The sequence below is a fragment of the Dermacentor albipictus genome, chromosome 5 (genome assembly GCF_038994185.2).
Source record: "Dermacentor albipictus isolate Rhodes 1998 colony chromosome 5, USDA_Dalb.pri_finalv2, whole genome shotgun sequence".
Taxonomy (NCBI): domain Eukaryota; kingdom Metazoa; phylum Arthropoda; class Arachnida; order Ixodida; family Ixodidae; genus Dermacentor; species Dermacentor albipictus.
The window spans coordinates 15805767-15822493 of NC_091825.1; the positions used below are offsets into that span (position 1 = coordinate 15805767).

The window sequence follows — 16727 nt, forward strand, 5'->3', positions numbered from 1 at the left end:
TCCTCCACTACGGCGTGCCTCATAATCAGAAAGTGGTTTTGGCACGTAAAACTCTCCCCCCCCCAAAAAAAAAACACCTTCACACTCTTTTTTGAAAATATTGAGAAGTGCAGTCAAGAAATAAAAGGAAATCATCAACATATCGGAATTCTCTATGAACTGAGGTTCCCTTGAATCTCTCTGCCAGGACTCTATCTGCTGTTGCAATATACAGGTTGCTGAGGACGGGTGCTACACAAGAACCGATACATACGCCTTGCTTCTGTAGAAACTAAACATTATTCCACTGGACAAATGTGGAGGTCAGATATTGCTTGAGTAATGCTAAAGAACTCTGAACAGAAGTTGCGGCTTCACTGCAAAACCACACACCACCAAATCCGTCAACGCTTTATTCAACGCAGGTTAACAGGTCAGATTGAGGAATAAAGCAATAAAGGTCTTTTATGTTAGCGGAGAATACGTTCAACCACTTGTCAGAATGCGTTCAACCACTTGTCAAAGTGCACTTTAACAAATTCTAAAACTTCGTCTGAACTCTTCAGAAAGAAGGGGTCATCAATGTCGAGAAGATTTAGCGTTTTTAGCTGGTAAGCGGTTATTTCCTTCTGCCAGGTCCCTTTCTCAGACACAATCCCCCTGAAGGGGACGTTACTTTTGTGTGTCATCGCGCTAAAAAATACCTCTCAAGACTTCCCGCTATTCTTCTCAGTGCTTTCACAAGCTTATTCAGATTCATGTTTTGCACATTTCAATAGCTTTTGGTTCGACTGTAGCTAACGAGACGCTTTTATGTTGCCTAAACATGCCTGAGATGGCTTCGTTAGCCTCACAGCAACAAGACCCATGAGTCATGAGTGCAAAATCACCCTCCTTATCGGCGACTACTACACACAATGAATTATGTACTAAATACGAAGCTGCGCGACGTACGGACACCCTTGAACATAGAGTTTCTAGGTAAATATCCTAGAGGGAAATGTGGCGCTCGTGTCTACGGGGGCTCTCCTGAGCGTTGCGTCAACCTACATGGGAATGATGGGAAGTACAGGCTTCGGATTGACTTTGATCGTTAACTAGCGGCGTTTGCTTGCGGCGCAGTAAACGAAGCTATACTCAAATATCGCATAAAATCTAATTTTCTTTCTGCAGCATCTTATATAATGGAGAACACATTACATACGCTTTGTATGACTTTGAGATTGAAGCACGGTTTGCCACCAGGGCACACCAGGGTATGCATTCTTCTGCAATTCCGTTCCCGATGTAGGCTGTCACGATTGCTGAACGTCTTCAAGTACTTTTAAGCACATCTGCTGCAGTGCTAGCTAGGACACTTGTGGTCTCCTACAAGTATGCTTCATTATATTTTATATTGACGTACCGCTTCTGAAGCGTTTGCCAACAGCGGTCGTGTCGTGGCTTCGCACTTAACCATTTTTAGACAGCAGACTACAGCCAGGAAGCAGCAACCTTTTCTACCACAAGTAAGTTTGTGTTCTCAAAGTCCTAAAACACACATCTCAATGAGCCCATAAATGAGCAAAGCGGGGTGAAGCCCCCACCAAATTTGACTGTTAAACCACTGGAAGTACAACTTTCTATGACTTGTATCAGTAGTGCCTTCATTTTGCTCTTCTGACATTTGATTAAGCACGTAACGCTGCAGCGCCAACCTAACATACTTAATAAACTAAGGTCAAAATGGTCAAAGCACGTTCTGTCAACGTTTACGATGCCGTCGCTTTCTCGTCAGGACTTCGACACCACACCGCGACACAAACATCGGCCCAGCCGCTGACCCATGTGCGCTATGGCCACTTCGAGCAACAAAACAAAGGCACAGAGCTTTGGGTCGCGCCGTCCCACTGCGGGTTATAGCAATTAGGATTGGAGCGAAACCAAAACTGCTAAAAAATACCTCTAGTCTGGTTCGCCAGTCAACAGAATGCCAATTCATAGTCTTTACTTCCCATCATTCCCATGATAGTTCGCAGCGCTAGATTTCCTTCTTGTTATAGTAATATGAAACTCTATGCCCTTGAACGTTGAGGCTTGCAGTGTTTTAGAGTGTGGACGCCTTCGGAGATTACTCTGCCGGCTTCCTCCTCCAGTGCTAGCCGGGAGACTTGACGAACTAGGGAAAGCTGTCCTGGCCGGGTCCTTTTGATTTCTACGGCGAATTTCGGTCCATGTGCAAGAACTTTCGGGATTCTTTCAGGAAGGTGCATTTTATCGTCAGCGTTAACCTTGCAAGTGGGTGTCTGGTGATCCTTTTTCACACTGTTTCGCAGATGTCTAAGCTGAAGTTGCCACAATCCTTCTGTGACTTGGTCCGCCATAGGCACGTGTTTTCGAATTTCTGAAGTTTCTCTGTGTATGGTTCAAATGCATCGTGCATTTGCGCGCTTAAGCTGGTCTGGTATTAACACGGCAAGCTGGGCGAGTTGGTGATTGAACATGTTCCTGTGGGTGGGCAGCGCAACCCGGACGAAGGACGAAAGGAAGAACACAATTCGTCCGGGTTGTGCTGCCCACCCGCAGGAACATGGTCTGGTATACCGCACGGCTCCCGGGGAGCACGTAAGAAAGAGCCCGTTGCTCGAGATGTTGGTAGTTTTCTCTCTGTGGGTCGTCCTGCTTTTTGTGGTCTTTCTCTCCGCGCATTTGAACCAGTTGATATCTTTCACAGTACTGAGGAAGTCGTGTCATGCAACCGTCGAGCAATAGCAGGAGAAATTTGCATCTGAACACGGTCGCCGTTTCTTTGAGCGGCAGTGAACAAATCGGACGCTGTAAGCACGGGCGCTGAGTTGTCTCCGTAGCCTCGAATGTATTGTGTGCAGTTAGCCCATTGCTCTCGTCACCATACTAGATCGAAAAGCGTGTAGTAGACTTTAAGCCGTAAAGAAATAGAGGTCTACTATAGTAACGGCGCCAAAATCACCGATGACGTGTCATGCATAGGTGAAACATTGCCCCGCGTTTTACAAAATTTGATTTGAACATTGCACACCCAACGCCCAAGAAACTCCGTAACAAAATTTCTGATGCAAAGGACTTCGGAGCAGGCGACAAAAACTCTCAAGTAATTTGCAGAATACCTTGCAAGGACCGCGTCTTCTATTACATTGGCGAAACCGTCAACTTGACATTAAGACTTAGAGAACACGACTTGCAGACGCTTATAGATAACAGGGACGTGACAACGAGACTTAGGCGCGCGTCACTTTTAACACAGGCGACACCTAGAACGGTCAACCGCACGGCTGGTATCACTGCATTGCTGAAATGTGTCTCCGGTCACTACGTCACGTGCGACTGACTACATTTTATCCGCTGCATTATGAGCAAGGTACCCGTACCAGTTCCCAAATGGCAAAGGAAGATTTGATCTGACCTTATAATTTTGCACTGTTTGTAGGCTGAAATATTGTGCTTCTCAATGGGTACGCCGCGGCCACTAGTGTCGTTGCTGTGACCGTGTCCGTTGCGAATGCTTACGGCACGGAGCTATGCCTTGCTCGCTTTTTTGGTCAAGTGTCGCCACATGCAGAATTGGCACGTGTATGAGCGCAGATGAGGCGGCGATGATGGTAAAACTCTACTTAACGTTGCACGTGGAGTTGAATTCAACCACGTGTCACTGAATTAACGCAGCAAGCCGGTCGGGTTGGCAACTGAACTGCGCCCCTATCGTTTACATCTTTTGTCGTTCGTCCGGGTTGTGCTGCTCACCCCTAGGAATGTGTCTCACTCCCTCCTTTGAGCCCTTTCCCTTTGACCAAACAAATGACGCGAGCCTTTGTGCGGCGTGCCTGAATCGTGTGGCCGAGGCGAAGTTAGTGCGAGCGTTGTGGCTTGAGCGTTTCTTCGTCCAATCGCGTGTAGGACGTCTCGGAGGACGCGCACGTGGCCGCGCCGGCCCACGACGACCTGGCCGTTCCCCTGGGTGGACCGCGTGGATTCACCGTGTCTCCGGCGACCACCACTGACCTCGCTGCCACAGTGATCAACGAGGAGGAGCCTGTGACAACCGCTGTGACGACGTTGCCGCCGCTGTTGCCCACCACTGCTGTGCCGCCGTCTTCCGAGGAGGCGCTCGACCCGCTCCCGCAGAGCAGCAAGCTGGACCGGGTGAGTCGCTGTTGCTCCATGACGAGGTTTCCGTCCTTTTCTTTTTTTCGTGCCAGGCTCATCAACGGATGCTGTATGGTCAACAGACGTCTGCAACGCCGCGGCGAAGACGTGTTTCTGGCTCCGCGATTACTTCAGCAAAAGCATAGCCTTCGCGATCAATTTCTGTTACTCAGAGGCAAGCGTTATTGGAGCGGAGCTTCGGACGCCACCTAGTAGCGGTAGAGCTTATTACAGAAAGGCAGCTAAGTAGGCCCGAACATCTGCACTCTATCCCGATACTTTGCGCTTGGGAAGGCGAGTGATAAAGTGGGAAGGTGAATGATGGCAAAAATAGAGTATCCCACTACGGCTTGTTTGAGGATACGTTCACGGTTCGGGCACACAAAGCGGCCCAAGTTCAGTAATGTGATTTAGTTTTTATTAAGGTATGTTTAGGATGGAGCCAAGGAATAAAAATTATTGAATCTGAGAATAGCTTGCGTCAATGTTTGTCGTAGGGAGACTCATAAAATGTGCCTGCTATATAAGCATACTTTATAGACAAGCATAATCGAAGAAAACGAATGCGAACAACACTTAGTTCGATGCAGCCTTTCCAGCGATATTATAGTAAACAAGAGGTGCTGTAACGCCAAACACAGGGCTAAACGACGACCTAATCAACCAGGTTCCTGTCACAAAATTTCCATTACTGCGTTTATAGCTAGTTTGCTGCCACATTTCAAGCCTACGTTTGACAAAATGCATTCAGTTCTGAAAAAAATTTCTCCTACAATTTAAGGGGGCGGGGGTGGTTAATACATGAATGACCAAGTTTTTCATTTACGGGCGAGCGTCATTTAAAGATCGCATGTCACCAGTTATGCTGGTGACGTTACGCCAGTGGGCGGTAAGGTAATCACACCGAGATGCACTTTAATTAAGCGCGCCTGACCTGGCAGCAACTTATATAGGCCATCGTACTGTTTACAAACATGTATCCTGAATGCTTCCGGTTGCCACTAAAGAAAGACAAAAAGTTCAAATAGATTACCGTACGTCAGGTGTGTGGCAAAAAAGAGCCCGCCGATTTTCAAAAAAAGCACTTCATCTGCAGGTAATCACAAATGTACAAATCAATTTTGCCGTGTAAGACTCAGAACATAAAATTGTCGGTGCTTAAAAGATGGAAAGCATTTCTTTTATAAAAAATATCAGTGCCGTTCCACTCTGCAAAAGTGAATGACCATCGAATCAGTGTATGTGGTCCCCTTAATGGCGAACTGTCCATTGCCGTGCGTCAAACGCCGTATGCACATAAATGGGAGGCGAGGCGCGACTAGTCGCTCCTCCTCGATGTTGCGCCTTGGAAGATGATGAGCCACCGGGGTCTATACACAACCATGTATTATTGCAAAACGTTGCACGACACCTTCTACTAACGAATACCGGCACGTAGATTACTCACGCACCTCACCGCACTTCGAGCGCACACACTGCTTCACAGTAGCCAAAACGATCGTGCGTGGGTCGACGTCCCGCAGTGGAGTGGTGGTTGTGAAGTCACTCGAAAACCACAAGCGGTCACACACAACACAGGCCACACAAAATTGCTTCCCTACAAACTCCCTCTGAAACCTGGCCGTTGCTCAGGTGAAACGTTCCAAGTTTGCGGGATCGGGGCCACATGAACGCTTGCGTTTATTTCCGCCTCGCGGTCCTGGCAGGCAGCACGATTACGGGAACGTCACCACGGGAGAGGGAAGGAAATAAAAGGAGATAGGCAAGCGCTTGGGAACGCCGACAAAGAGAGTGCGGTGCGAACGTAGGCATGGCCGATGTGGGTCAGAGTGTAGTATCTTTCCTTATAAGCTTAATATATGATACAGGTGGTATTTGGATCTAATACCCAAGTGTCCTTAGCCATCGCCTATGACACGCGGAGACGAAAGCCTCGTAAAGCCTACTTGAAATCACTTTAATCCACCGCAATCCACTCTAATCCACCGTAGTACACCTTACTCACCCTCAGTCCTCCCTAATCGACCTTAATGCACACTAATCGATCTTAAGGCACCACAAGTCATGAAAATCTACCTTAATTCACCCTAATGTACTTTAATCCGCCATAATACACCTTAATCCTCCATAATTTACCTTATTTCCCGCTAATCCACCTTAGTCCACCCGAATGCGCCTTAATCCTCCCCACTGCACCTTAATGAGATCGCTATCATGACTCGATAATCAATCATCTCTTCTACGCGCTGGTCATGCTTTGGTTCGCTTCTGGCATTCCTTGGGTCATGTGATCTTTTCGGTACTTCACAACATGACCTTGAAACATAGAGATTTAAGGCTTTCGTCTTAATAATAAACACTTTCGGAAGTTGGCGGAGTGCTTAAAGCCTGCTTCACCTCCGCCGCGGGTCGACCCGGTGTTTCACTATCTACGGTATTGGTACAATTATGGGAAGAAATTCTCGATCTGCACCGCTCGATAGACGCACGCAATTTTTTCAGGAACGTAGCCATATACAGCCTCGCATTAAATCATATAAAAGCGCGTCTTCTACGTATGGCTAACTTGTAAACACGCTTTTTGTCGGCAAATTATCTGTCATTTTAGTTGTACTTTGTAGGACATTGGAGCGGAAGTTTTTTGGTGGCTGCAGACTCATTTCGGCGTAACTTCTCATAGGTAATTATGTGGACAACATGCCTTAATCAGCACATATATGTATAGTGTAGGTGCATCTCCAGAAGAAATGACAGTTGCCGTTCTTCCATGAATGCGCCCTGCAACGCGAGCGTTCTTTGCGCCGGCGCCTTTGATTGAAACTCGGACGAGCGACCTCCGACTACAAAAAAGGGCGAAAGAGCCAGAGTGCTGTTCGCTCTCTTTTTAAGCCTAGAAACACTCGCGCTATATCCCGGCTCACGCCAGAAACGGGTCTCTCAAGCACGAGGATTACGCCGCAGCTCGCTTACTTGTCGAGCGCCGTCGTGGCCGGTCCAGTGGCCGGCGTTCGATTGTGGCCGCCTCACTTGGCCGTTCGTTCGACCTGCGAGGCAGGCCCTGCTGCGGTGCGAGTGGGTTTATCGCCCTCGGTTGATCGACCACGTCGCGGCCTATTTCGTTCGGCCACCAGAGGCCGCACCAAGGACGACTGGGATTGGAAAAAAATTCAGAGTACCGCATTCGTTTTCCCCGCGCCGCCGACGCGTTCATTGGCCCAACCGTACCACGTGACTTTGGAGTGCCATATACCTTCCAAGCGCCGGGCAGGCCGGCTGAGTTAGAGCGCAGGCAGCGCAGGTTCCCTACGTTTTTTTTGTGTGTGTGTTCCGATTGTCGTGCTCGCGTTTGACTGCAAGGAAATCATGCCTGGCAACTGCGTCTTCGGATGCAGCAACCGAACCGAGTCTGGAAAGACTTTTCACTCGATTCCGACCGAGAAAAATGACCGAGAGCGTCGTTCTGCGTGGTTACACAGAATCGGGCGGGAGAACTTCATGCCTACAAAAAACACCCGCGTGTGCGAGGTATACGTACACCTTGCTTGTGCTTTTCGGCACTGTTTTAGAAGATATTTAAGCGAAGTGCACGCGGTGTTAGCGATGCTACGAAAATAGCAGTTCATTGCAGGGATCGTTCGCGTCTTGCACGCTTGACGCAGGTACAAGTGTACGCGTTTGTTGCTCAACACACGCGGTTATTCCGTGCTCGTGGCACGCGAAGGCACACTTGTCGCGCGAGAATTTCGCTGCCTCACGTGCATCAGGTACTCGCATGATTTCTCCGTGCACGTGAGCGCGCTCTCGCCTCGAGTCACTCGATCCATATGGCACTAAGTCTTGTCTTTCGCAGATCGTGGCGATCGCAATCAATAAAAACATGGTCAATACGAGGTCCATGATACTTCCTGTTTTCCACTTATCCTTTGCTCATTTATACATATGCATTTCGAGCTTGAAACCAATGGCCAGGTGATATTCACAACACATGCTTCAAATTTTGAGCTTGTAAGCCGAGCACATGCAATGAACTGAAGTCAGCAAACATATTATGTTTTATGTTGAAATGCTACGGTGCATACCCAAGTGATGTTGTGCTGGATGCATAACAAGAAATACAAAACAACAAAACAGCCAGTAGCTTTAGTTTCACTCTGTCACTATGCAGGTTACATAAACCATTCTAAAAGCAGAACAATTTTATACATCGCCCATATAGCCTAAAAAAAAGGGGCTGCGTCACCAGCGGGCGTTCCTGCCTTTTTTTGTTACACAGGCAGCAAATCTTGGCAGTCTAAGAAAACAGTCATAAATAAGTTGAGAAGAGTAGCCGCTCATGAACGCACTAGACAGCCGCCTTCATAAATCGCAATGTAGCAAACTCTCGCTTATTACCAGTGCACAGAAGTACATATACGCTGCTGTAATCATGCAAATGTCTCATATTGGCCTTCCACAAGATTTAGTGCGCAAACTGGTAATCGAAGTTGTTATTTACGCCTGCTGTGTACAGATCGTCTTACGATCACGGCCAAACACCGGTGCGCATACGGCAGTCGCAGTGTGTCGTGCGTATACGGCGGACGAAGTCGCCCGGCAGAATCGAGAACGCGCGGTATCCATTTACAAACTAAATTAAATGTATCCGGTTTAGCTTGTGAAATTATACAATGAACGTACGTGCCTGCGACACTGTCAGGTGTTAGTTTCGTTCTGCTTGGAGATATTCAATAGAAGCTGACGGCGGTCCACGATGTTCACGCCCGAAAGCACAAGCTTGCCTCATTCCGGCTCGAAGTGACAAAATGTTTCCTTCGTAGCTCGCTCCACGGAAGGGGAAAAAAAAACGCGTGCATAAGCTCCCGATATCAGCGCTAAGCTGCTGCCCACAGTCGTAGCACAGTTCCAGCAGCAAACACGATCGGCGTACAAAACAACCACCGGTTGCATTACTTCGCACAAAATGACATTTTATTTTCGTTATTAGCAACCATCTCCAGGCACAAGGTATTTGTACTTCAGTAAACACTCAACCCGATGTGTCACCGAATATCAAGCTCTTGCAACACTGCGGCCTTCCCGCTACGCAGTCGGCTTGGAAGGTATATGGCGGTGGCTGCTCAGTGTTGCCAATCAAATCCCGACTTTGCGGTACTCTGAAATTTTTTCCAGTGACTCTAGACTGGGATAAGGTCCCTCTATAATTTTAAAGGTAGCGACATCTGCCGCGCGCGCCACCTATGAAATTCCTGTAGCCCAGTTAAACCGCAGCGCTCCGGCATTCATGAGGTGAAAAAATATCTGCACATGCGCGGAAGTAAAACCTACTGGCGCCTGACTGTGCTCAAAAACGAAAGAAGGGCCCGAACTGCTAAAGCTAGTCCTTTAAATTCGAATGAGCTCTGAAAGAAGAACGCTCAAGAGAGCGGAATGAGCGCTAGATCGCCTCGATTCCGCATGTTTACATTTCGTTCGTTTGCGCTCGTATTAAATTACATTTTCACAGCATAAATTATCTGCATATAATTAGGAAGAGCGTGAAGTGCTGATTTACTTCCGTTTCATAAAATATTCAAAGTACTTGACGGGGAACAACACGGAGTCGGAGCCGAAGACAACGCGAGACGTGTTTCGTATGTGTTTCGTGTCTATCCGCGCGAGCCTTGGTGATTGCTTGCGCTTAGTTCTGTTTGCTATGCGACTTCTTTTGCTTGTAGGTGTGCTGCGTACACATAGCGGTTACTTTGAACGAAGAATGCGTCTAAAAAAGAAGGCTGACAGTCGCTTGGACCGAAAAACATTCGACATAACGTCGCTGAAACGTGCGATCCTCACGGCGACTAAGCAACATCCTGTGTGTGAGTGGAAACGAGTGCGCCAACATTCTTCTTGCCGTTGAGTGTGTCTGTCGTGTACCGATTACTCGGCGACTGTTGTGCTTTATGGTTCAGTGTTACGAGCCAGTGCAACAGCCGTGACATTCTAAAGCGGCGGCATGGATTGTGTCAGCGAGTCTCGTCGATCGTGTTCGGGCTGCCAGCGCGATCTAATCTCGCGGCACGCCAACATCGAGCGTAGTGTGTGTGCGTGTGTGAGTGCGGTTGACTGTTCTTGTGAACCGTGCGACGTCGCCAAGTAAAGTTGAATCATCACGGGGATTGTTGTGCTTATACCTTTTCGACTTGCCTTTCCACTTCCGTGCACCGCCAAAGCCCCTTGAGAATTAGAGGGACCTTTACAGGGAATTGGCCTAGCCATTACTGCATTTTGTTTTGCTGGCAATCCGTGTATCGCTTCTGACGTATTTCTTATGGTAATTTGCAGTTGCGTGTTTTTCATCGGTAAAATGGCATCGCCGATTACTGAAACATCTTTGAGTGTAAGGGAAACTTGAAGGAACCAGCTCATAGCTGTATGTACTGTACTTTTATATGTTGTATTGTACTTTATTTTTTGATGGCCAATAGCAGTGGCTATGCAGTATTTGTCTTTAAAAGCAGGGTAATGCAGGCACTTAGGAATATATTTATTCACATATGCAATGCAGAAAATATGATTAGGACATGCTTCCAAGTGAACAAAAAACTACGAAATGATACTGACACAGCACAGTAAGGGTGATTAAGAGAAGTATTACAATGCAAAAACAAAGAACAGCCAGACGGTTACAGCATTACAGAAAAGGCCATATATTTTACACCTCAGACTTTCTACCAATCATTCCAGCTATAGTGAAGAATCAGGGGCAGGGGGGGGGGGTGGATTACCTAATGCTATTTGCAGCAACAAGCATTCCAATGCTTCGGCTGCCACATTTCTGTGAGCTTTGCATTTTTGTCAGAAGGAGATGGTTTTTCTTTTCCAGGATAATTGAGATTCTAGTTCTTAAAAATGTGGCAGGGAGTGTGTCTGAAATGCAGTGGCATGTAGGAAAGCAGTTACCTAAGCGCAGTGCACTTTGAATGGTGCTCTGAAGCTTAGATGCAGACACCCTGTTTGTAATCCGGCCATCCTCATTTAAGCGCACGTAACTTTCTGCAGTCTCTAATAACTGCAAGACAGCTGGCGATGGAAATGCTAGTGCCGGCTTCTCTTTGTTGTAGCGCTTCAGCATTGTGAGCTTGTTGCGCTGAGCTGAGCTTGTGATTGCTTCAGTGCAGGCTTGGCAGGAGTTTGCCTTCTTCGCTTGCGCGACAACATAACCAGCAAGGTACTCCAAGGATTCATGTTGTAAAAGTTCAATATCAAGGAGGTCAGATGGGCGAAAAATGTACATTTTGCTTTTATCTGATTTGTTGTCGGCCATGTCAGTTAAGAGAAAGCAGTCCTCTTCGGTGTAGCTACCTTCCTTACTTGGCCGCAGAAACTGTGCCATCGTTGCAGCACGAAGTGAACACTTGAATTCAAGTACACGGGGCACAGGGTTCTTGCACCTTAGTGTCAAGAAAAGATTCTCTAGGGCATCTTGGCCAAGCCTGCTCAGGAGCAGGAACTTGAAGTTGCTTTTCAAGAAACAGCGCCTGCAGTAGCAACACATGTTGCTACTGCAGGCGCAGTAGCAACATGTCATACTACCATGCCATGTCAACAAACCATGTCATACTAGCGACTGGTGTCGCTAGTATGACACCAGTCTGCAGTGGCTTCCAGACGCTCTTTTTCCATCACTAATGGAAATTTGACCAAAAAGTGTTATTGTTTCTTAAAGAAAATGAAGGGCCTTTCCGTACTCAACACCATCAAAATATCTCAAAGCAAGTTTTATTGTTCTTGAAGTCATGAGTCGGAACCATCGAAACATCATCTGCAGAAACCATGCAGTTGTTAAGCCTGATTTATCTAATGTTCCATTATGTACAAAGAAGCGTAATGCAGCAGCAGTGTCACTGTTGATAAGGCTGAAGGCAGGCCCCACCTCCATTTTGTCATAATGACTGGGGTCAATTGAAGAAGGCTTCAGATGCGGCGCTAGCTTTAACTCTGCATTGTTGTCGATCTCAACCAGCTTCTTGATGGGCTCGATGGATACTTCATTTCCTGGCAGGTTCTTTTTTTGCACCGCTTCTTCGGACAGATTTATCTTCTGGCCCCTGGTTAAGTGACTCCTCAAGTTCTTAAGGAGATGAGGAACGTCAGCCATCAAAAAAAGCTGCCTGGATGCATCACATGGGTGGGGACAACAGGTTTTAGGTTTGCTGTGCTTGCCTACAACTATACGAAACAATTTCCAGATGGCTTGGTTCCCCCCTCCCATGTCTGTCACTATGACATCTACTTTCAGAGAAATTGCCTCACATGCTTTTATGATGATAATGATTATATCCTAAACTGTTTTGGCATGGAATGAGTTCCCAGTTAAGTGCTAAGCAACTGTCTGCTTCCAGCGGGTTGTTATGCCACCGAGCATAAATACCAGTCCATGGGTGGCCAAACAGTCAGGTGGCAGTGCTGTGTCTGCCAGTGGTATAGTTGGGGCTCCAAGCACTGTTCCTGAAGATGAGCTGTATACTAATCCTGGTGAAAGCTGCATCTCATCGAGCAATAAAGTGGCGTGCCGCTCTTCAGGTGACGTGAGGCTGACCTGTGTGGAGGAAAGGTTTAGTTAGGTGATGCAAACAGCGCTGCTGTGTTAACAAGACAGGCCAATAGGTTCGGGCATCTGCCTATGTACTTACCTTTAGTGCGAGGCACTCCATGATCTCCTGCAGCAAACCTGGTGCAAACTTGTACCCTTCCAAGTGGCGATGTGAGGTCTGTTCTGCTGTTAAAGGTTTTCCGAGCTCCTTGACTGCGTCATAGCCACGTGCTCCACAGGAAAGCCTCACTTTCAGCGCCTTTATAATGGTCTTCTTCGTCCATCTAGTTCCCTTCATTGTTGTCATCTTCAGGCATTTAACTTGGTCTTCGTTCAAGAACCTGTTCAGGCCTGAAACAAGGCGCTTATTTGCAGTTAGCGCCTGCAGCCGCTGCTTCTGAGCAAGTCGAAGCTTCCGTTGTGTTGCCTGAAGTTTAGCTTCAAGCTGTGTTATCCTCTCCTGTAGAGCTGCTTGTATCAATTTGCCTGTAAGAGTGCACCGAGATTTGGTCCAAAGCAGTTGTAAATGTTAAAAAGGCAAACACAGGGGCTAGTTTGTGTTTTATAGTGGACATGTGACACTAAGTGATACAGAAAACACGTGTACAGAATAGTCTGCTTGCTGTTCCGTGTATGTGTTTTCTGCATCAGTTAGCGCCATGTCTCCGCTAGTTGTAAATAGCATTTTTAAAAATGCATTGTTGATAGCAAATGGACTGCTGAAAGAAGACAGGTTGAATACAGGAACATCTTGAACAAACACAGGGAGATGTAACATTCATGAATGTTTCTTCTCCCTTGCTTTCTGCATGCAGTTCATTTGTTTTCATTTTGCACCAATTGTCTGCAAATCAATGCTGTTAAGATACATTGCTATTTGCAAAAAAAGGCACTCAACCCATATATTGCATGGAAACTTGCCGTAGAAAGGTTGTGTCAGCTTGCACAGGTGCACACAAAAGAAGCACTGGCTGCTGACGCACTAAAAAAATGAAACAAAAAGGTTTAACTCACCAGCTTCTGTATTTTCTGGCTGGAATGTGACAGCCATCTGCGAACTTGATTGCACGTTGGGAACATCTGTGTGGAAAACATGGCAACATGACAACCCGCAATGCAGAGAGGCATTATTCTCGCACATAGAGACCATACACATAGGCTGCTGCACGCTTTGGCCCATATAAAATCTCTGCCTGTGAGCTTGAATAAGCTATATATGTACATCTTCATGAAACATACGGAAGCAAGTTGGAACCATACATGGGGACAGAAAAATATTTACAAGTACAATACATAAAACTTATCTCTGTGCTGCCTGTGCCACATGTCTCGTGTGCATGTGAACACACAAAGGGCATGAAGACACTAAGCACAAGCAGGTCGAGAGGAAAGATTTCAACGACGGGAGAAACTTACCATTGTCAGTGTTCACTGGCTCAGGTACGACATCCATCGTTATGTTTTGCTTGACAATGGGGGCATCTGTGCAGGATACATCAACATCATGACAAGTGATAACTGAAGCATGGTCTTCATTGCCCTAATCCAATTTGGCTTGCAGGCTTTGAATCCCATTAAAAAAATTACCGACGATTACGTTACTTCCTAATGCGAAATTTGAGCGCAGCAAATAAGCTGTTTCACCTTTTCGATAGATTGAGGCAAAGAAATCGAGCAACACATGTATGCGCTATCACAGAATTTTTTTTTTATTTTTCACACGTATTCCTTTAACAAAGACTCCACTAACAGTTCTTGACAGTCATGAAGGAAGCTTTGTGGTCGGAGAAATAGACTGATATATGTTCGACTTGGCACACCAATGCTTGATTCTCAAAGACGAGATCTATACAAGTGCCTCGCGAGGTTGTCACAGCCGTGGGACGCGTTACGAGCGAGAGGAACGGGATGTTCTCCCGCATAAGTGTTAGGAAATTTCTGTTTGTCTTTATGTCAACATTAAAGTCCCCCACTACTAACATCGGTGTGGATCGATGGACGGTTAATGCGAGTTGCAGGAAGTGCACGACGTCTTTCGTGAGTGCGGTAGCGGACTCACGAAAGCGGCATCAGTCGGTCGCTGCTAGCGCTGGGGGGATGAAAGGGGGGCGGAGCTGGTTACGAGGCCGACGATAACGCCGACGACGACGCGAAACCCAGGAACGGACGCCAAAGAGCCATTTGTGTAGCCAGCCCTCCTCCACAGTCTCTCCTCCTCCCTTCCATCATCCTCCCTCGCCCGGAGAGCCGACAGCGCGCATGCGCGGCGGCGGAGCAGATTCGTCGGCGAGCTGGTTACGAGGCCGACGACAACGCCGACGACGACGCCGACGACGACGCGAAACCCAGGAACGGACGACAAAGAGCCATTTGTGTAGCCAGCCCTCCTCCACAGTCTCTCCTCCTCCCTTCCATCATCCTCCCTCGCCCGGAGAGCCGACAGCGCGCATGCGCGGCGGCGGAGCAGATTCGTCGGCGAGCTGGTTACGAGGCCGACGACAACGCCGACGACGACGCCGACGACGACGCGAAACCCAGGAACGGACGCCAAAGAGCCCTTTGTGTAGCCAGCCCTCCTCCACAGTCTCTCCTCCTCCCTTCCATCATCCTCCCTCGCCCGGAGAGCCGACAGCGCGCATGCGCGGCGGCGGAGCAGCAGATTCGTCGGCGAGCTGGTTACGAGGCCGAACCCAGGAACGGACGCCAAAGAGCTGCGCTCTAAAACATTTCTTCTAATGAGCACTATGAACATAGCGGTAGTGCCTTCTCTAAAATCTAGTTCTTTTAAAGGGCGGCTTTCGTGGCTGTGACGCAGATCGATGCAGAAAGATGCTTGGCGTTGCATACGGCCTTAGCTTTTTTTCACCAGTATTGAGAGTAATCGGCTTGAACTGGTCTTCCGTTAAGTGGTCCTGCAGCAGAGTTGGAAATTACTTTTTAGGCATATTGTAAAGCGCAGTTAACAACGCGCGCACAAACACAGGAAAGGCTAAAAGCAGAATTCGCTGATGAAATTTATGAATTTTTATCGCACGTAACGCAATGCGGATATTTGTCAGCGAGTTAATGCGCTTCTGCCCTGCTATTGTATGCTAAGTCAACAGGCTCCTAATGCACTGAAATCAATAATCTCCACAAACTTCGGCCGTCAATACTCATGCGCGCGAATGAAATATCATCACAGCTCTGCACACACACGTGTACACTTTCTCTGGCACCTTTGTATCGCTCTACCTTGCTTTCCTCGCATAGTCATGCACTTACCTACGGTTCAGTCTTTGCGTTCAATTTTATGCAACCAAACTTATCTTCTTGTTTGGTTCTGCTTGCCGCGCGGGATGCAAAATAACTTCTTGTTGCCCTTTGTCTGATCTCGGCACCCGCCCGTACAGCAACACGGTATTCAGGCCCTTCGCATGCAAGGTCATACTGAGCTATTCAGCGGGGTCATGACGAGCTAAAATGAATACTCTCCACAAACTCCGGCTATCAACATTCATGCGCGCGAGTGAAATACTATCACAGCTCAACACACGCACGTGTATACTTTCTATCGCACCTTCGTATCGTTCTAGGTTACTTACCTCGCATAGTCGTGCAGTTACCAACGGTTCGAAGTCCTTCCGTCCAATTCTGTGTAGCCATACTTTTCTTCTTGTTCGGTTCTGTTCGCCGCGCGGGATGCAAAATCAGGGTGTCTACCAAGTTGAGATTTCCAAATTCCCTGAGTTTTCCAGGTTTTCCCTGAGTGCCATTGCAAATTTCCCTGAGTGATGCAGAACTATGTTTTATATCAACACGGGCTGATACCATATCGCCTGATGCTGTCACTCTCTAGTAAGCACATGAAAAAAAAAGCAACTTAATCCAATTTGAATACTAAGGAGCAGTGTTTATGTTATTCAATAAGAGAATAGAAGGCAGGGGTTAGTAAAATGCACAGCAAATAAAGTGTCTTCGAAAACAATTGCAAATAGGGTCGGACATTATCAAATACGAATAAAAAGGAGATGCA

The 16727-nt window shown here is 47.4% G+C and overlaps 1 protein-coding gene across 4 annotated transcripts in view; it reads left to right on the forward strand.

The window, feature by feature from the left end:
• Nucleotides 1-16727, forward strand: part of LOC135906572 (CUB and sushi domain-containing protein 3-like) — a 265193-nt gene that overhangs the window by 80622 nt on the left and 167844 nt on the right. For 3 of the 4 annotated variants that reach the window (XM_065438017.2, XM_065438018.2, XM_065438019.2), the window contains exon 5: nucleotides 3892-4137. In XM_065438017.2, the coding sequence (XP_065294089.1) occupies nucleotides 3892-4137 (246 nt within the window). Of the gene's footprint in view, nucleotides 1-3891; nucleotides 4138-4193; nucleotides 4576-16727 lie in introns of those variants that run through there. The other variant, XM_065438020.2, reaches the window with a different exon arrangement.